This window comes from Candoia aspera, chromosome 2 (assembly GCF_035149785.1).
Source record: "Candoia aspera isolate rCanAsp1 chromosome 2, rCanAsp1.hap2, whole genome shotgun sequence".
Lineage (NCBI taxonomy): Eukaryota > Metazoa > Chordata > Lepidosauria > Squamata > Boidae > Candoia > Candoia aspera.
In genome coordinates, this window is record NC_086154.1 from 240,183,963 (window position 1) to 240,204,971 (window position 21,009).

At 38.7% G+C, this 21,009-nt stretch overlaps 1 protein-coding gene across 3 annotated transcripts in view; it reads right to left on the reverse strand.

Moving 5' to 3' along the window:
• Positions 1 to 21,009, reverse strand: part of RAB3C (RAB3C, member RAS oncogene family) — a 134,687-nt gene that overhangs the window by 14,589 nt on the left and 99,089 nt on the right. For 2 of the 3 annotated variants that reach the window (XM_063295632.1, XM_063295631.1), the window contains exon 5: positions 18,817 to 19,846. In XM_063295632.1, the coding sequence (XP_063151702.1) occupies positions 19,659 to 19,846 (188 nt within the window). In that variant the 3' untranslated portion in view covers positions 18,817 to 19,658. Of the gene's footprint in view, positions 1 to 18,816; positions 19,847 to 21,009 lie in introns of those variants that run through there. The other variant, XM_063295633.1, reaches the window with a different exon arrangement.

The window sequence follows — 21,009 nt, forward strand, 5'->3', positions numbered from 1 at the left end:
CATTTAATTTTTTCTTCCAGATACAAAGACCATAAATGAATTCTGATAATAAATAAAAACAAAAGAGAAAATATTTTGTGTGTCTGTGTGCATGTGCGTGTGTATGTATGTATGAAAATAAAAACAGGTATTTTGAAAGGTTTAATTTCTATGGATTACAGATTAGAAAACTACTTTACGATGATCTGCAGGAAGAAGGAGTGGATGTACCATCACTATTCGTGTTAGCATGTTAGATGTTCTTGGGACAGTTATGAAAGTAACAGCACCCCTCTGTTGTTTGAGGTCATGACATAGGAAATGGTAAGCACAGTTGCCCAAAAATAAGTCAGAAGTCCTGCTGAATTGAATATGCATAGAACTGTGCTACTACAGCTCAGTACTGTAGTTATTTTAAGTCCTACTGATTGTAACTGAGCTTATTCCCAAATGACATCTGTATGAAGTATTGTAGTCTTGATATTCTTTCTTCTCTTCATTTCTGGCCACCTTGTATAAGGCAATGCTGAAAATTCAATTGGGAAAAGAAAGGAGGAAGCCTTCAAAGTTACAAGAGAGAGAAAAAAGGGAGCTTTAGTAAGTCCATCTTATTTCAGAACAAGTTCTTCCTCAGAAAAACCTAAACTACTATTTTTAACCTGGGATGAAACCAGTGGTATGTTCCTGGTTTGGCAATTGTCACTGAAGAATGTTTTGAACAAAGCACTTGGTTTAAAGCATTTGCCTTTACATCAAATAATGACCAGCCTTCTCAATTCTGTAGTACTGTAGCTTATCCTTTATAGGTCTGTCAAAAAGTCACTACATGTGGTATTAAGACCTCTAATCAATAAGGTACATTTGCATTCATTTGAGTGAGGATTAGGGTATGTATTGAAAATGCCTGTAAAAACTGATTAATTATAAACTGAAGCGTAAAACATTTGTTCTTAATAGAAAATTTATTTAAGTTTCATATTTTAAAATTAGTAATGGCATTACCTTTATCTAAATTATGGCTGCATAGATATCATATTGCATAATGAGTAACAATTAAAGTCTTCATTCCCTTGGAAAGTTGCTTCAAGGGAAGTGCAAATTCGAAGGGGTCCCCAACTTTTTTGTGCACTGTCACAAATGATTGCCTTGGCAACTGTGAGCAGTTCAAAGTCCTATTATCTAAATAAATAAATCCAGGTACTGGGTTGCAATCGTCCTCCTTCCCCCATTTTATTTTCTGGGAATGCCTACAGAATCTCTGGGGAACATAGAAACACTATTGGAAATACACGTTCAGCTTTGTTTTGCAGAATATTATCTTCCTCTTCATTTTTTAAATTAAAAGAACCTAAAAAAACTAACATTAAGTTGGGAAGGACATTTGATGGACATCAAGGAAGGTGTTGCATGGATATTTTTGCCCCCAAGCAACATAATGGGGACTGAAACTCAAGAGAAACAGCTATGTAGAGAAAAATATGAAAAATTGCCAGTGAACTCATCAAAGCTTTAATGTTCTCATGCTGATTAATTGCAGCACCCTGGGTGGGGCATTCAACAGTGGGTTATTTCTCCACAGATGAAGGTCCAGTGTATGAAGAGGCATCTATGGTCTATAAGAGGCCCTTTCAAGGGCTAGAAGAATTTGGCTTCAATGATAGGAAGAAGTAATACAGAACTTTCCAAAACATAATAGAAAGAGGGGACAGTATGGTGGCCTTTTCTGTAAATTCTTGCAAACATTCAGAAGATTACAATTCTGCATAATATGTTACTGGTTCCAGAATACAAACTCTATATTCAAAATTCTGGGTTTTTTATTTTTAAGTGGGCAGGGAAGAAATATGCCTTCTAGAAAGGTCAGTGCCTCCCCAGCTTGTGTACAACAAAACAGATTGTCATGTCAGCTGCCATTTCTCCCATTCATGTTTCTGGCTAGGCACCTAAGTAGGAGAAGAGAAACTTTTCCAAGCTAGTGCTGAGCAGAGAAATTGGATGAAATAGAATTTGCTTTTGAAATTTTTATCAAAGAAGATAAATTTGAAATGCATGGGGTAGTGTTCAAGGGGGCCAAAAGTTGTACATTAAGTTCTTGTTTTTCATTGTACAATCATCTCCACAAAGATCTACAACATGCCTGGATTCCATAGCTGCAATTAAACCCCAAGGGAAGAAATTATGACAGAATTTCTCCCCACTGTGTTTTTGTCCATAGCGATGTCACTGTTACCAATTAGGGAAAATTCTGCCTTTTAAGAAATTGTTGAAGAATTTCTTCTTTTCCCTGGAGAAATTCAATAAACCATTTACAAACAAATTTGGTGTAAAAAGTTTGAAAGACCATCTGTACACAGGTCTAGTTCAAATTCCTCTCTCCAGGTATGGTGGCTCCGATACTGGAAATGATCTGGCAGACAGCACACAGCAAAGAACAAGGGAGTTAGATACAAAGCGTCTATTAGGGGTGTGCAAATCAACCAAGATCTGATCTGACTTTGTGATTCAAGAATCAACAGTGGGGAGACTCAATATTTGATCTGATACAATAGTCAACCAGAGGCTAAAACAAAGAAACATCTAGATCTTCAGCTGTTTTAGTTTTCGGCCCAAAAAGATGAAAATAACAAAAATGGTTTTAATTAACACTGAAAAGTTTCAGTCATATAGCTTCAAGAATTTCACTATAATATTTTGTCATGTAACACCCCCCCCCCCATGCCTCTTTGAAGACATAGGTAGCAGATGAGGCCAGGGCAGCACAACACCTTCCAAATTGTTTCAGTGATTAGCCTCCAAGGAAGTTATGCTGGACCAATGAGAAAAGTGCCCTACTCCAACTTAAAAATAAAAACTTCCAAAAGCTGTTTAAAAAGTAAGCTCACTAAAAATAAAAGATTTCATTACTCATGGACTGTTTGTTTTTCAAGGCTGGCAAGCTTGTTGGCATGGCTCGTTGGCAAGTTTGTGATGTGGAAGGATGCCATATAACTGGTCCTTGTGATGTAACTCCCCAAATTTCCAAAATCAAGATCTTAAAAGATTTAAGTTCACCCTTTCACCTTCTGACTGCTTGCTTTCTTGGCAGCTAGGCTTGGCGCTTTGTCTGGATTTGGGAAATGTTTCCTTATGGGAGTGATATTGAAGAACACTTAATGATAAGTCTTGACATTCTCATAGGCAGGATTTATGGAAGTAGTAAAACTTATTGGCTGGCTATTCATGGCAGTATCAGAGACATCATCACAGCAGTCAAGTTGCCCTCACCTTTGACAGTATAAGGGCAGAAAGTTGTGAACATGTTTGAGAGTACGCAAAATCAAAAGCATTAGAGCAGCAGTTTTCAACCACTGTGCCCTGGCACATTTGTGTGCCGTGAAAGGTTCACAGGTGTGCTGCTTCAGCAAGCCAAAGTAAATAACAGGAAGTGCTGTGCAGCCAGAACCCCGTCTCCATAATATAACCAGGGATGGACTGCTTCCATTTCTCCTCCTGAGTCCCAGCAACCTGGGACATCATGGGACTTCTAGTTTTATGACCCAGAAGTTCTGCCTACAAGATGTGTGTGGTGAGATGAAAAAGGTTGAAAATCATTGCATTAAAGTTTTCTGGCTGGGGAATTCTGGGCATTGAAGTCCACACATCTTAAAGTTGCTAAGATTGAGAAACACTGCATTAGAGAATACACTGACTATGAATCAAACACTTCCGATTCAACTCATCACTTCAAATTGCCTTAGAGACTTGACTCAAATATTCAATTCAACAGGGTAATTTGCTTGAATCACCTTCAAATTGAACCTCCCCATCCAAAACTGCACAGTCCTTGTATCTCTAGGTATAATATGGTACTTCCACCTCGGGTTTTGGCAGTGCTCCTACAATGCGACTGGTTTTCTTTGGTCCCATGTCTTTGGTCAGCCAAACTGATTTCCTTCTGGCATGGCGGCCCCAAATCTCAAGTTGCAAAATCTGCATTTTGCTCAAGGTCTGAAGTGCTTAGGTGGGTCAGATTCTGTAACAGGATGTGAGAATAACCTTGGGAGACAGGAAGAAGAGCCGCAACCTAGACAATGGTCTGATAAGAGACACCTGAGTCCAAAGGAGGGGTGGGGGTGGAGAAAGCTTCTCAGAAGGGACCCTTCCTAGTTCTCTGGAAAGGAAAGATGGTGTGGGGGGAAGGGCTTTCAGACGTGCAAGAGTCTGTTGCTGTAACCTTACAATCAAGTAGTGTTTTAGGACTCATGGTATTGGTTTCCTGTATGGACTACCTCGAAGGGCTGACAGGTTCCTACTGATGGGAACTCCCACTAGTACTTGCCTCTCAACTCTGTGTTTCTGCCACCTGTGATGCCTCTGGAGTTCCATGTTACCCTTGCACCACACTCTGGAGCTTTGCAGGCCAAAACTGCAACAAATGGCTTGATAAAGTATGGGTGAGGATGGGTGGGATGCCGGTTCAGAGGCTATGCGAGTATCATCCTGGGCTGTTGTGAGAATGGTGTTGACAGTTCAGGGAGGGCTTGGGCAGTGCTAGTCTGGCCATTTCAAAGTGCCCATAGACCACCCAGAAATCTAATGGGATGATGATTGCCCCCTTGGAGCTTGTTATCATGCTGCAGTCTCAATTACTGTGTACCTTCCCACTACTTGAGGCCTCTCAGGGAACAGAACGGGACACGAAGCGAGCGTACACCAGTTAACCACATTTCTGGCAGCCTGATTAGCCCAGCATTCCTACTCATGTGGAGGAGCTCCAGCAAACCCACAGGAATGCAAATAGAGCCATTTTTCAAGGTTGCCAAGTGTACAAGGGGCAGGAGGGTATCCAGCATTCTTAGGATGGGTATTAAAACACCCTGAAACTGCTAGAATGTCAATTACTCCATTTTAAAACCCATTGTTGCATTTTTACCTAGGGAGGCTTTTAAAAAAAATGCCTGACTTAAAAGAAATTTTGAAACAGCATGCATCTCAGCTGAAAGATGCCATTTAAAAATAAATACCATGTGTCCAGATTTCAGAACTATAGTGAGAAAAATATTTTCGGACACAGCCCTTCAATTTCACTTGAAAATGTAAATGTATTGTCACTCTGAATGTCTGCTGCTAAGTAATTATGGGGTATGAACAGGGTGGAGGTTTTTTATTTCATGAACACAAGACTGCTGCTAAAAATGCCCCCTTCTGCAGGTCAATTTCCTCTTCTCTACTCTGTCATGCCTTGTTCTTCATACTCTTTATCTTGATATCATTGTGAATTGTGGTATACTGTTCGGGCTCCTAGGGAAACTGCTTTGCAATCTCAAGAACAGCAGTTCTGATGTCCCTCTGCAGCAGCTATAGTCTTCTACAAGAATGTGGTTTCATTTTTAAACAGGAAATAAACTTCCTTTTTTTCTTGCAAATGAGTTGGGGAATGTCATTTTTTTTTTTAACATGGAACAGTTGTGTTAAAGTAGAGGTGTACCACCTGCAGCTCCAGGGGACCCACAGTCTTTGATGCTGTCTGCAGAACTTTCCCAAGTTGTTACCAAACTGTAATTTTCAGTGTAACAGAAGAGAAACTTGGTTAAATTCATGGGGAGTAGTCATATTACTTGAGAGCCAGTTTGATGTAGTGGTTAAGGCACCATGCTAGAAATTGGGAGACTGAGTTCTAGTCCCTCCTTAGGCACAAAACCAGCTGGGTGACCTTCCTTGGGCCAATCACTCACTCTCAGGTCAGGAAGGGGCAATGCCAAACCACTTCAAAAGATCTTGTCAAGAAGACTGCAAGGACTAGTCCAGGCAGTTTCCAGGAGTCAATGCTGACTTGAAGGCAGCAAAGAAAGCGAGCCATATTACTTCTATTTAACTAATTAAACTGAACATAATTTAACCAGATTTATTTATGGTTTAATAAAATGTAGCTTAAGTCCTGGTTCAACACCTCTATTGATATGTGCTTCCCAGGAAAGCATTCAAGAGAAAGTAAGGCTCTGGGCTGAACGTTGCAAACCCTTGCTTTAAGAGATGTCTAGAAAGACTACATTGATATGTCTTGAATTCATGAACAGAATCTCTTCAATATGCATTTAATCCTGTTTCAACAAAAACAGATGACTCCATGGAGATGCACTTGCTATACACAAATCACATAACTAGAAGTCCAGTGGCCTGTGTGTGTAGCTCATTCCTAAAATGAAAAGCTGAGCACATGAAAGATATTGAGGCATTCTGAATCCAACACAAGCAAACCTGCGGACATTGGGAGAGTCACGTAATTGCTAACACTCATCACTTGTTCGGTTAAAAAAAAGTTTTTGCAAAGTGGGTAGTTCAGCAGCACTTTCTAAGACTCTGCCTGTGACAAATAGGGCATCTAACTCAGTGCTGTGTGTTCTGGCAGCTTTCTAAAGATACAGCCCTGCTTGGAGATGCCAGTGATGGAAATGCAAAGCATATGCTAACTACTCAGCAATGGCTTTCTGCTGCTTGACCAGGATATACATAACCACGTGAGGTTCAACCGATTCATAAATTTGTAATCTTAAATCAATCACAAGTAAAAAATCAAAGCTGTCTGGACTATGCATGGGAAAAAGTGCTTTGTCTTTGTGTGAGCATAAGCACAGTGCCTGTCTGCTATTCCCTATAGCAGCTCCAGTTTTTTCAGGCTACCACACAAACAGGGAAAAAAAGCCCTGCTGCTTTAATGAATTGGTTCCTTATACCTGTTGGTTCTGTTACTGTCTCATGAAAAGTAGCCCAATAATCCAGTATTGCAATAATCTTTGGTTTAATGGACTTTGAATTAAAATGTTAAATCAAGAGTTGTTCATTAAACTGAAGCTTTACCACAAATGACACCATTTATATCAGTTATGTAATTAGGATGTATATATGTATATGTATATGTATTCATTCAATCAAGTCTGATTCCTGGAGACTGCCTGGACAAGTCCCTGCAGTTTTCTTGGCAACGTGACTGACCCATGGTCACCCAGCTGGCTTTGTGCCTAAGACAGGACTGGAACTCATGGTCTCCCAGTTTCTAGCCTGCTGCCTTAATGATAGCACAGACTGGCTCTTGTAAATGATATATAAATCATTATCTTGTAAATATATATTTATAAATTTTTGTAGATAAATATTTATCTTGTAAATTAAATCAGATTTAATGGACATGCAGATTTAATGGACATCCAATTAATGGTATGTTAAGTCAAGATTTTACAGTATGTAATATGTGATTTAGGCTGAGCAGTAAAGTCAAGGGTTAAATTTCACTTAAGAGAAATGTCTGCCTTAGAAATAGTGATGCATGCTCATGGATATTAAATGGATGTGGAACACAAAAGCTCATTTAAAGTTGCTTCCACTCTTCATTCCAAACAGTTTTTCCATCCCTATGTAAAGCTCTGATGATGTAAGAGAAAAACGATACTGCAGGATCCTCTATTTATTATAAAATTTGAAATAGCAATGTTGTGAGAATGGTGTTGACAGTTTGGGGAGGGCAAAGGAAAGAGGAGGACTGGGACTACCTGATTTTCAATTGTATTTTTCTGCCTGTTATATGGTTAGGAATAAGGAATGGCTGTTGTTAAGAAATAAGAGACGCTTACATTTAGAAGGTCATGGTCTGAGGTTGGCTGGCATGGTTACTTATGGTATCATAAAATGTTGATTATAAAAATAATTATATCAGGAATGCCATACTATGAATATGGAATAGATACAAACCCAGACTATGCCTGGAAATACCTTTGTTGGCCTCAGCTCAAGAAGCATTTTACAGAAAAGAGCAGTGGGCAAAGACAAATGGTTAACATATAAAGATTTGTTAGTACAGGAAAACTGGGAGCTTGAGCTGAAATGAAGAGAAGAATTGACTGCAGAGGGATTTAGTTTTCAGTGGCTCTCATATGCACAATTAAGAGAAAGATTTAATATAGATTAAAAAGTACAGGAATAAAATATTATAAAACAGAATCTGAAAATAAATTATGTACAAACGATGAACATGTGATGGCTAAAATGTACTAACTTTTGCTGAGGTTTGAAATGGAGAAAGAGTAAGTTAAAGAATGTATGATAAAATGGGCTAGGAATTTTGGTTATAACATTCAAATGGATCAATGGGAAAGAATGTAGTTAAAGGTCTGAAATTCACATTGTCTTGCAATTTAAAAGAACACTTCTAAAAAATGATGTACTGTTGGTATATGACACCAGAGAAATTGCCTAAGATGTTTAATGGTACTTCTAATCATTGCTGGAAATGTGAAAAACATGAAGCAACATTTTATCAAGCATGGTGGACTTGTGAAAAAGCGAAAACGTTTTGGATACAAATACATATGGTGATGCAGAGAGTGCTAAAAATTAACTTTCAGATGAAACCAGAACTTTTCTTATTAGGACTTATGGACAGTCTACTAGAAAAGGCTCATGGACAATTGGTTGTATATGTGGTAACTGCAGCGAGGCTATTATATGCACAAAAATGGAAGAAACACTAATAAGGGAGGAATAGATTTGAAGATGTCTGAGTCTGCAGAAATGGCTAAGCTGACTTGTTTAATTAAGGAGAGAACTACAACTACTTTTATAAAAGACTGGAAACCCTTTTTGGACTTTTTGCTGAAAATGGATAAAAATTAACTGGTGGTTTCGAGATTTCTTGATTAAAATGTTTTGTCTCTTGGAAGAAGGGAACCATGATATGTAATTTGGGAGGGTGGAGATGGTAAGGTCATGGCCATGCAATCTCTTTTCCCATGGATCCCAAACTCCTTTTGTTTTACCAAGGAGATGAGGGATATGAAAGGGTTGAAGAGACACCTAGAGCACCACAGAAGGACAGCATGGAGGACCCAATCAAGCATGAGCTACAGCTGCTATTAAGGCCTACCTTTTGGCAGTAAGGGTGATGAAACTGAGTATTTCTCCACCCTTCTTGCATCAGAGGATAGTCACCTGGCTGCCCTGTTCAAGGTAACCTAGGCTCTCCTAGGTTACTCTCTCTCCTGAGAGCCTAGGTTTGGAAGTTTACTTGCAGGGTTGCTGTGAGGAATATGCTTGGCATCTGTTGGATAAGTTGCTCAGGTTCACTCCAGGTTGGACTCTAGCCCTGAAACAGGTCCCCTGCAGGTCAGTCTAGTTTAGTTATTTGGGAAGAGTTATTATTCCTAATGAAGTGGAGAGGGTTCTCAGGATTGCTAGGTAAGCCACTTACATATTAGACCCCTGGCATTCTGGCTGGCTAAAGCTTCCTGGGAGGTGACATATGGTTGGGTTCTGGCAATTAAGTTTGTTTGTTTGTTTATTTATTTATTAATCAAATTTGTATAGCCAGCCATCTCAGAGAAAAGTGACTGTGGGCAGCTTACAACAATCCCATAAAAACAACACATACATAAACAATCAGTATAAAAAATATAAAATCAATATTAAAAGATAAATATGATAAAAACAAATATACAAACCCTAGGCAAGAGAGAATAAGGATAGTTAACTCAGCAATGGAGCCATCTAAGCATGTCTCCGGTTCCCTGGGAGCCCCAGGCCAGGTGACATAAGCAGGTCTTGAGGGACTTCTGGAAGGTCAAAAGGGATGGAGCTAATCAGGCTTCCAGTGGGAATATGGCCAACTGAACAGCTGTGCCTGTGAGCTCAGCAGGCAGACCTGGCAATGTTGGGTATTTTGGGGGCAAAGTCAGGTTTTTCCTGATGCCCTTGAGCATTCTCATGGACAGAAAATGCTCAGAATTATCCCATTTGTACTCTTGAACGTCACCACATAGCCTGAGGATCACCAACAGTGTTAGCGCTAATCTGGTAAGAGATGATGGGAATTGGGGACGCCATCATTTCTGGACTGCACTGCAGCCTTAATGGGACACTAGGTCAAGCCTTCCCCATTTCTAAATCACCTAGTTTATATATTTTTAAGTTTATGTACCCCAAGACAGGCTTTTTACAGCAAGAAGAAGCAAAATCTCTTGGTGCTTATCATTATTTCTGGATTAATTTTAAAACCTTTAAAAAAAATTTCTGACTTACTTCCCATTTAAACATTGAGGAGGACTGAGAATAATTATCTCTCCATTATTATTTTTGTATTTAATTTGAAGGATTTAACGTTTTCCTACATGTTGAATCTACTGTTTTGAGTCTTTTCTGTTCACTCGCCTTGAACGCAGCAATTATTGGTTTGTATACTGTCAGAACTGAGTCTGACGTGGAATCGGAGGCAGGGTTGCTCAGCGCTGAAGGTGGGAAATTTGAATTGAAGATTCACCTCTGCCTATCAGTGTCAGAGAACGAAGGGTGGGAAAGCGCGCTCAGCAAAAAGTGGCCCGACTGGATCTCGCCAGAAAACGGTGGGAGGAGAGGAGTATAAAAGGGCGCTCTGAGAAAGAATGGGTTGCTGGAGACAACCGTTTGTCAGAATCACCTTCGCAGACTGGTCTGTCATCAGAGCTGCCGCCAAGCTCACAGACCTGAGAACCATGTCCACTTCCTCAGGCCCAAGAGAATCAAACTGTTCCCAGATAACTGGGCAGGACTCCTCCCTAGGCATCTCCTCTGGACCTGTAGCAAATTAATTAAAATGCACTCTCTCCTGAAATTGAAGGTTTTGTTCACTGTAACATACATCTTAATCACCTCCCAGATGTACTACTGCAATGTGCTGTATATGGGGCTGCCCTTGAAGATCATCTTGAAGCTGTAGTCGGTACAAAATGCAGCAGCGCAGCACATGGGCACTTCTTAATCTGCTCATGTTACACCTCTGCTTCATGAGATACATTGGTTGTCAATATGCTTCCAGGTTAAATTCAAGCTGCTGGTGGTTACCTATAAAGCTCTCCATGGTCTGGGCCAGATTATTTGTGGGATTGCCTCTTCCCAATCATATCTACCTGTCCCAGCAGATCTGGCAGGAGAGGCATGTTATGGATCCTGTCCATTAAACAGTGCCACCTGGTAGGACCAGGAAGAGAGCCTTTTCTGTTGCTGTACATGCCCTATGGAACATCATCCGCACCCTGGAGATCAGATTGGCCCCTACTATGTTGGCCTTTCACAAGTCCCTGAAGACATGACTGTGTTCCTGGTTTGGGGGTTGCAATGTGTGTTGGAGCCTATGGATTAGTTTTGCTGAAATATTTGTACTGTATCTATATTGATGGGTTTGTTTTATTTATCTCAACTGCTGGTTATTTATTTATTTTGTATTTTTGTTGTTGTTTTTAATTGATGTTAGCCACCCAGAGCCAGTTGTTTAAGATAGGCAGCCATATAAGTTGAATGAATGAGTAAGTAAGTAAGTACACTTACCAGGAAAAACACTGAAACTTATTTCTGAGTAAATCTGCCTCAAATTGTATTACAACCCATTTGATATGCTTTGCATACGTTATTTCACAGAACCCATGTTTTCGAAGTATATATAGTGAATGGTCTAATTTTTGAAGGTTTGAGGGACATAGGTTTGTGACATGTACAAGATACATGTGGCAGGATATCTAACATATTCATACATACGTTTTTGTCTATATTTACACACACACATTCACAAGCATATAAATGCCTTTCCTGTGAAAGTATCATGAAAAGTATTTTGGGATAGACCCATGTTTCTAGAATAGGTTTTAAGAACTAGAAAGATATTTGTGTGCTGTCTCAGATGCAGAAGTTCCATCCTGCCATTCTCCTAATGTCATGCCAAGTGGCTTCTTACTTAGTAATATTCATCTGAAGACAAATTTTATTCCATTATGTGACTTAAAACAATGGTATTCTAGAACAGCTTTACCCAATGTGAGCACCCTCCAGATGTGTAGACTTCAAGTCCAAAAATTCCCCAGCCAGTGCAGATATTGCTGAGAATTCTGGAAGCTCACATTTCAGGAAATTACACAGTTCAAAGAAAGCTGTAATGTAAAAAGAGCTAAAACATTTTCTCTTGGTGGGCATAATCTAGAATGAATGAATATATATATATTCATACATACACATATACATATACATATCTGTTAGTGATCTTTCTGAAGAAATGGAATTGAAACTACATGTGAAACCCATGAGTGCACCACATTAGCAAGCACAAACTGATGGAGAAACATCTGAGCTGGTTCAACTAAAAATGTTCTTCACTGTTTTTTATTTTTAGCACAATCTTTTTTAAAAGATAATTCTAGAAGTAAAATTAACATGCACTTGCAAAGAAGGAAACATGGACATTTTTATATATGTGTGTGGGTGTATATATATTTATATAATTATCTCATATAAGAAAAATAATTTAACAGAATTAGGAATAGAATATTTTTGCACAACACTATTAATAGCATTTATATGATATAAACATGACTATCAGACACTTAACAGCTAATAGAAATTATTGAAATAAGCCACACAGTCGTCAACCAGCAGTGAAGGCATCTCACACATTCACCACACCTCTTTCTTCCACACAAGTTTATATACACTGAGTAGGTCGTTAAATATTGCACTGATTGGCCCATGATCCCTCAAATTTGAGGTGTTCAAAAATAGAAAACAAATCTATTTTTAAGTAACATTTTCATGCAACATTTAAGACATTTCAGTTCCACAAACACTATTAAAGAGTATATACATTCTGACAGTCCAACTGAATCACAACACGTTAGCTGACGTTATTCACGATATGTCAAACAGGAATTACAGCACAGTTTCTATTTAACTCTAGTTTGCAAGGTACATGTCACGATTACTCATTCCTGTCAACCCATCACGGTTAGGTGGTGAGCAAGTCCTAGTATCAGTTTCATTTGTTTAGAGAGAAAGAGATTAGGTGGTTGGGAAGTTAGGGTCAGTCTCTCCTTTAAAATGCCAAGTGGGTCCTGCATTCGAGGAGCCTGCCATCTGCTGCCACTGTAAATATAGATTCTACAGGTTGGGAAATTACTAGAGGCACTTGCTAGTGACAAGAAGAATTTCTTGGCAAGTCCCACATAGCAGAAGAGACAAGAGGGGAGGAGGAAAAAAGGAAGAGAACGGGAACTGTACAGAGATTGTCACCACTAAACTGATAAGGGAAATGAGTTGCCATGAGAAATGTAATATATTTGGTCAACTGAGAATCGAGCAGCTTCATACAGTAAATGAGCTTTAACAGTGATAAAAATAAAGTTCTATTAATCTGAATTGAATATTTTGAATTCAAGTTTTGCAAATGTAAAACAAAACAATAAAAAAACCCTACTTGCCTGTGGGGGGTGGTGGGTGGGTATGACTTATGACTGACCTGCTTGCATGAAATAAACCAACATTGGTCAGCTATAATTACAGGAACTATAATGCTGGAAGCCAGCATGATATTTCTGATTCCCAAAGCTGTTAGTCCATAGCTATTTGGTTTATTTGGGAAACAATGTTACATTGGCTATAGATCAGAGACTGGTCATGTTACTGGAATTTCCAACATCTCTTACCATTATCTATGCTAGATAGGTCTGATTGGAGTCTGGAGTTCAACATCTGGAGGGACACATGTTGCCCAATGCCCACCCCTGCTCTAAACTTTTAGTAGCTTATTAATTGAATGAATCTATGCTTTATGAGAAACCAAAGCTACCTGAGACTTGAATGTTTTTGGCCTTTCTAATATAAATACAAATATATGAGAATCTGCCCATATCAAAAAGAAACAAAATCTACAAAGAGACCCTCGGGGTCTTGTCACTCCATAATAGCACTAGCTTGACAAAATGAACATATGTAGTTGCCACAGGCTTGTGTCAACAGACAAAAGTTTAAACTCAGGACTGCTTCTACAGACAGTTCAACATGGATTCATGTAGGGTAATTCAGAGTTCAGTGCAGATTTTTCTGGATTTCTCTAGCACAATTTGGATGGGGATATATGTAGAGTTTGCCATCACAGAAGCAATTACATTGTTAGTTCAATATTCAAATGAAAGTATATCAGTACTTAACAGGAAAAGCAAAACATCCATCTATAAAGTGTTACTGAAAACTAGCTCTAGTAACTGTGACTGACAAAAATTGCATCAACAGACATTAATCTTGCACCACCATTATGTTTCCTAGAAAATATGACATCCCAAGAAGGTTGTAAGTTAGGAGCAAACTCCAATGAATATAGTGCACCACAGCACTTCATTCTTAAAACAAGTAAGGTGCAGGCAGTACAGCTGGATATATCAGAGCTGAGCTGGCCCGGAAGAAAAATCTAATCTTGCAGACTCATGCTCTGGAAAGGCCACATACTGTAGATCTAGCTATTCAGGTAGTGTTCTATGCCAGTCTTCTCTGACCAGGTGCCCACTAGTTGCATTGGGCTACAATATCCATTACTCTCCAGCCAGCATGTTGCTTGCTGGTGAATGGAAGCTGTGGTCGAACACCTCCGAAGGGTGCCAGAGGCTGCACCGTGCAGGGTACTGAAGGCTTATTCAGTTCACAGGCAATAATGTAAAACCATTTCACTTAAAGTGGAGGAGAAAATGATCCTGTTAAAGAAAGAGTCGTCGTGTGCAAGATGGGCGGCAGAGAAATTTGACAAATAAATAAATAAGATGAAAGGATGCTCAGGTCTTACCAAATTGGGATTAGCTCTATGAAGTGAACATGATTTCAAAGTGCCAAGGGAAAGTCCACCAAGAACTTTCAAAGCAAAGTATAAACATTTGCTATGAATTGGGGGGAGAGTTTAATCAGTTCTCGATCCCCTGCAAGTTCTCTCTTTCTTACCTTAGCAATGGACCAATCAAACTTACCACCCAGAGTAGTAAGATAACTGTGCCACTCTTCCTCAGTGATGCCATTAGCATGATCATATAGGAATCTATATTACTAATATCTTTATATTTCAGGTAGCACTTTGCAATAGCCTGGGAAAAAGAATCTCAGTTTTCCAGGAAGAATAGTTTCTTGAATGTCGGGAAAATATACAATCCCTATCTAGAAGCACTTTACGAGCACAGATGATTAATCCTGCAGAAAATATATTCCATTGCATTATTAATCATTTGGAAAAGCCCTGTGTATAAGTATGAAGGAATAAATGGTTCCATTAACAGTCTCATACATTGCAGCTAAGAGATAGGAAAAAAGAAAACATTTTGACAGAAAGGACAGACCAAGCTATTCTGCATTTTGGGCATCAAGCAAACAGATTTATATATAAAGTTTTCTGTTTTTTGTTTAAACGCCATCTTGAATTAATGGCACACAAAAAGACAAAGCGTATTTGTAATTTCATACAGTGAGTTAAAACCCAACATTGTCAATTTACTGACAAGTTGGGTAAGATCTTTGTGATAGATGCTGTTTGTGTTATGTGCTTATGGACAATATAAGTGTTTGACTCATGTGTCTGTGTTCAAGTTACCTACAAAATGAGACTTCATGGAGAAATCTTTTGCACATGCAGGTAGCAAAACATCACTTAAGGAAGAATGTGATTTACCCCAATTTCCCCAGTTAAATTTCTTGATTAAACATTGTTTATTCCATTTCCTCTTTTTTGCTCACTCAATCCCCACCTCAATTAATTCCATAACAATAAGGAAGCGAAATATTGGTTGCTGTCTAGTTTTCTATCCTTCGGTTTGATTTTTGTAACCTTTTAAAATATATTCTCAAGTTATTTATAGTGCATTTAAAAGAGTCTATCCAGACAAAGTTAATTCAATAGGAATCATGGAACAACAACAGCAAGCTCCTTTTCATTCCCATTGTTTCAACTAATGATTGTGGAAAATTTAATCTGGTCTGTAACTTTTACATGAATCAACAATCTGCACTTCATCTGTAGAAGAGAACGAATTATCCTGTGGACTGTGCATTTCTTTGAAATGTATGCCACTTGTGCACAAAATGCATATACTACAGAAAGTTGCATACCAGATTATGTATATTAGAAAAAATGTATATATATACATTCAGATGCAAATGCAAATATCATGCATATAAAAGCCTCCACCTACAGGCTGAAGTGGTGCAATCTACACACAAATTTACCACTTCCATCAAGTCTAACCTACATTCACTTTTTAAAAAATAGCTAACTTCTACATTCCAGTCTGACTGGCCTCCACACTGCAGTTTATTGTGCCCCAAAGTGATCAGTTGGCCACATAAATGGCAGGAACCTGTTGTCCCCGGTCACATCAGGATCACAGTGGAGAACAAAAAGTTAAATTCCCCTCCCCTTCCCTCAGGTTTTGATTTGGATTAGGGCTCTGTAATCACATTCACTCTAGGGTAAAAACCCCCAACAACATAGTTTCTACCTGAGAGGCCAAAATCATAGGAAGCTCTGAAACATTAGGCCCAGTTAAGACAAGGAGAAGATTAGTGGTGGTACAGAGTTGCCTGAACTATATGAACAGTGTGGACACTGACTGTCCAGATGTTTCTTATTGGCGTATTTGCATGTTTTTGTAACAATCTCTTAGCATTTAAGGGGCTTAACCCCAGATGCACACATTTTAAATATCTGGGCAGCAATTTGAAGCAGGAAAGAAAAGGAGAGAGGCTGGTAATATAGGTGTTTTTGTGTGTATACATATATGTCACACATATATAATTAAGCACAGGGCCAAGAGATAATAATGTGCATCTATGGTTATATTGGCCAGAAATTCTAGAAATGCATCTATGTATCAGTACATGGGAAAGACTGGGTTAAATCTTATTCTCCTTCTGTAACAACAACAATCAAATATACTGAAGGGGTATTCTTATAATTAACTATGTTTTTAGTTTTCATCTATTGCTTTTGATAGAACAACTTGGAGCTTAATCCATATTTAAAATATGATGTAATGAAGAACAACAAACATCTAATATTTATTTGGGAGTCACACTAATCTGAAGGCTTTTGACCCAATACAGTAGTGAAAAAGGAACACTGCACAATGAGATAAAATTGCTTCCTATTGATAGAAAGGGAACTAATTAACATAGTGTGAAGTAAATATCTTGGCACAGGGGACTATAATTAAAATATTTGGCATATTGCCCTGGTAAATTCATCCAGACATTTCATATTTGATATAGTCTATTTTTTGTGATTGTTGAATATCTTGTTGCTACTAATGTTGTCGTTAATAATCATAGTAATCAGAAACCATCCACATTTGGATAATCTCCTTAAAAGTTACAAGAAAATAATCAATCACAGTCCAGGGTCAAATTATCACTAAAAACTAATGATTCAGACAAAACCTTTCATACAGCTCCTGATGATATTAATGAAAGTGGCAACAGAAAGGGAAGACAAATTTTTATAAGAACAAAAAAATAACTGTCCCTTGACAAATAGCATTTAAATCTAGTATCCATTTTAGGAATCGGAAATGTAATTCTTCAATAGAAGGGTCTCCACAGTAATCCTCTTTTAGAATAAATGTATCCCATAAAAATTATAAGGGTGGTCCTTAAACACATAAGAGTTCCATGGACACAGAATGGTCACAGGTGCTACATTGCTGACTCTTGTTTCTATGTGGTGGCCCTCAGAATGTGTTTTGACCATATAGTGGCCAACATAAAGGAAAAAAGGAAATGTTGGAGCTGCTAATCTAAGCCAGTGGGACAGATGCTGTGGCAATGGGACATGACATGCACAATCTACTGTAACGTAGGATCACTGCAGATATCTTCAGGATCACCATGCCAGTAACTTCTGTTTGTACTTCTATCAAACTAAAAGGTTCAATGATCTACTCTTTCACAATCAAGTATTTTCCATGGGGGTAATATAAACAATGTACTTTAAAGATCACAGGTCCCATGTATATAAAACTGATATGAAATCACATCTAAATCACTTTCTTCTTATTATATTCCATATGTGTTGATGCTATTTATATCTATTATCTGCAGCTTTTCATCACTCATGTATTATATATACTTGTAAAGGTATTTTTTAATGAACTTGCTGCGCCCTTTAAAGAATGACTGCATTAATTTTATACAGTATGTCTGTGATTGGTATGACAACAAACATACAAACTGTATTGGAAATCTTAAGTTATTTTGTATAGTGCAAGTAGGGGGCAGCACCTGCTCTCTAGATGTCAGGTGCCATCGTGCAATTTCATATGATAGTGTGGGTGCCTGTTTCTTTTTAAATGCCCCAAATCAAATCCCCTGAGATGATATGCGAGAATACTGAAATCTCACAAGAGTTTTTGCAACTTTGGGGGTCTCCTTGGTTACTGTAAGGATCCAGATGTCAGCAGATGGAATCTTGCTATCTCCTTTTCTCTAGTTACAGAGGTACCATGGGGAAAAATAACCCGTTACATTTTATTATTCACATTTGAATGTCTGAGTTAAACTGATTTTCCAAATTAAGCAGGACAGTCAGTTCTACTAGTTGAATCAGACAGGAAGTTTCTAAATCCTTTAGATGATTTGGAAGCTTTTTCCAAATGGATTCGAAAATTCAACTTGAATATATGTAATTTATTTGATTTGAGCATTGGAATAAAATTGGATCAACTTTCTGAATCACACTGACAATTCGAACTGGTTTTTATCTATTCCATACAGGCCTCCTCCAGTCCCTCTGTCCTTCTTAACAATCCTCTCAATGTGATAAGTACAGAATATACATTTTTTTAATGAAGCTGAATTAAACTTTGCTTAAATGTGATCTAAATAAGGACTGTGCAATAGTATTGGCTAAGAGTCCATTTTACCTGGGATTCTGTGGTGTGCTACAATGAATTGGTGACCAGAGCAAAGAAATGGGCAGCTAGAACAAAAATTACATTTGATCTCATTTTAACTGAAGTGTAATAAAATGACATGCAAGCAGTGTACAGTATTTAATAATTTTCTCATTCAGTTACATTAAGAATCACAATATGGCGGAAATTTTTGGAGGGACTCTGGGAGTTGCATCTAAGGCTTTAGAAGGACTGTATGCACAAATTCTGGTCTAAATGATGGGTGGGACCTTGCCAAACAATCAGTGCTGATTATCAGAAAATTAGAAGTGGGCAGGCAACAAGATTCTGCAGAGCTATTTCTGAAATTGTGTAACTTGGCTCTGAACAGGAGACCTCACTTATAATGAAAATGAGAGCCTGCCATGCTTGCAATTATTTGGGGAGACAATATCGTTTCTCTAAAAGTCCCCAGTCACCTGCCACATGGAGCCACTCTTGAGAACTCAGCTCCTGGCAGTTACCTAGATGGCATAGCTACTCTTGTAGGATCACATTGCTACTTTTCAGCAGTTTTTACACTGATCCAGAATGCTGAGCAATAAGAGTCATATTTCTGAACTACTGGGTCATTGCTCTAGAATAAATAGCAATAACTAAAACTTGATGACAGAAGAGTAAAAACCAGACAAAATTTGTGACTGAGGTCACAGCACCAGCTGAAGCAGCGATAGATTTAGAAGGAAGAAAGGGAAAGACCACAAAGAAGACAAGCAGCCATCTAGGCATTGAGGCCAAATGCAGAGAAACTGGAATGTCCTTTCTTTTCACATCTGTAACTCTGATTACATCTTTTACCAGCATTGGACATTAAAGAAGAGATGTCCTCCCCTGAAATGAACCAGTAAGACATTATAAATAAAGGCATATAGACCTATGTAAATACTCTATTGGCCAAAGAACACACTGGAGTTGCCTTGGTTGACAATGATGTTATTAACAGCCACAGTTGGGTTGCTGTGGTTGAGGGGTGTCCCTTAGTCTCGTGTTCTGTTTACCAGCAGCAATAGCAGGATCTGTCTCCAGACTTTCAGACATTTTGTCGCAGATGATATCCACAAGCTGTTCAAAAGTCTGCTTGACGTTGATGTTATCCTTGGCACTTGTCTCAAAGAACTCAAAACCTAGTAAAACAGACCAAAAACACTGATGTCATCAAACATTATCTTCTGGTATCATCTCTCTTTTGGACAAGGTTTATAGAAGACAGCTGAAAGGGGTAACAAAAGGGAAAAACTAAGGAAATCGATAAGGTAAATATTGGCATACCATACTAGCTAATACAATGATGGCTGTATTGTCTTGTTTCCCACAAGACTGGAGGAAAGAAGCCAGCTCCAGCAATTTCGGATGGAGTTCAGATCTTTGTGGGAAAGTATGGAGCTAACCATGGAGTGCATCTAGATTATATTGTCATGAATTCCAAAATCCATATTAGAGGATAGGACAATGCTCCAGATTTGAAGGGGGAAAAAAGTGCTTCAGAACTGAAATCATGTATCACCTGCTAGCAGCTCTTTATAAGAGCTGTGTCTTTCCCCAGGATTGTGCAGTTGGCTTTGCATAATCTTGAGTGAAGATGTAGTTAATGTGCAGAGGCACTGATAGGTGTTACATCCATATCCACATGGGTACCAGAGCACTTTTCTCCTTCAAATCTAAAGTTCTGCACAGACCCTTTAGGGATTTTGTTAACTCCTGGCAACTGCCTGGACTAGTCCTTGCAGTTTTTTTGGGAAGATTTTGGAAGTGGTTTGCCATTGCCTCCTTCCTAGGGCTGAGAGAGTGTGACTGGCCCAAGGTCAATCAGCTGGCTTCATGCCTTAGGCAGCTAGAACTCATGGTCTCCCGGTTTCTAGCCTGGTACCTTAACCACTACACCAACCTGGCTCTCCATTAAGGAATAAATATCTTTATTAGATGAAATCAAGGGTTGCAAGAGTTAAGTATGCATGTTTTTGAGTTCTCTACAGTTATTCATCTGGCAAGACGCTAGACAAAGCAAAAAGCTAAGACTAAGGGGAATGTGGTTCCAGAGATTCAGGATGATCTGATTTCCAGCGAGGGAAGCACTAACATAAAGACACTTTTTAGTTAAACATGACTCCTAGTGATCACATGGACACAACCCTATAGTTTTCTTGTCAGTGTTATGGAAGTGATTTTTTAATGCCTTCTTCCCAGATGTTTTTTTCCAGACAAGCCTTCAGCCCTGGGATTCCTCAATGGTCTGCAAGCAACCATCTCAAAAGCCACTCAGCCACAGGCATTCTTAAGGAAGACAAAC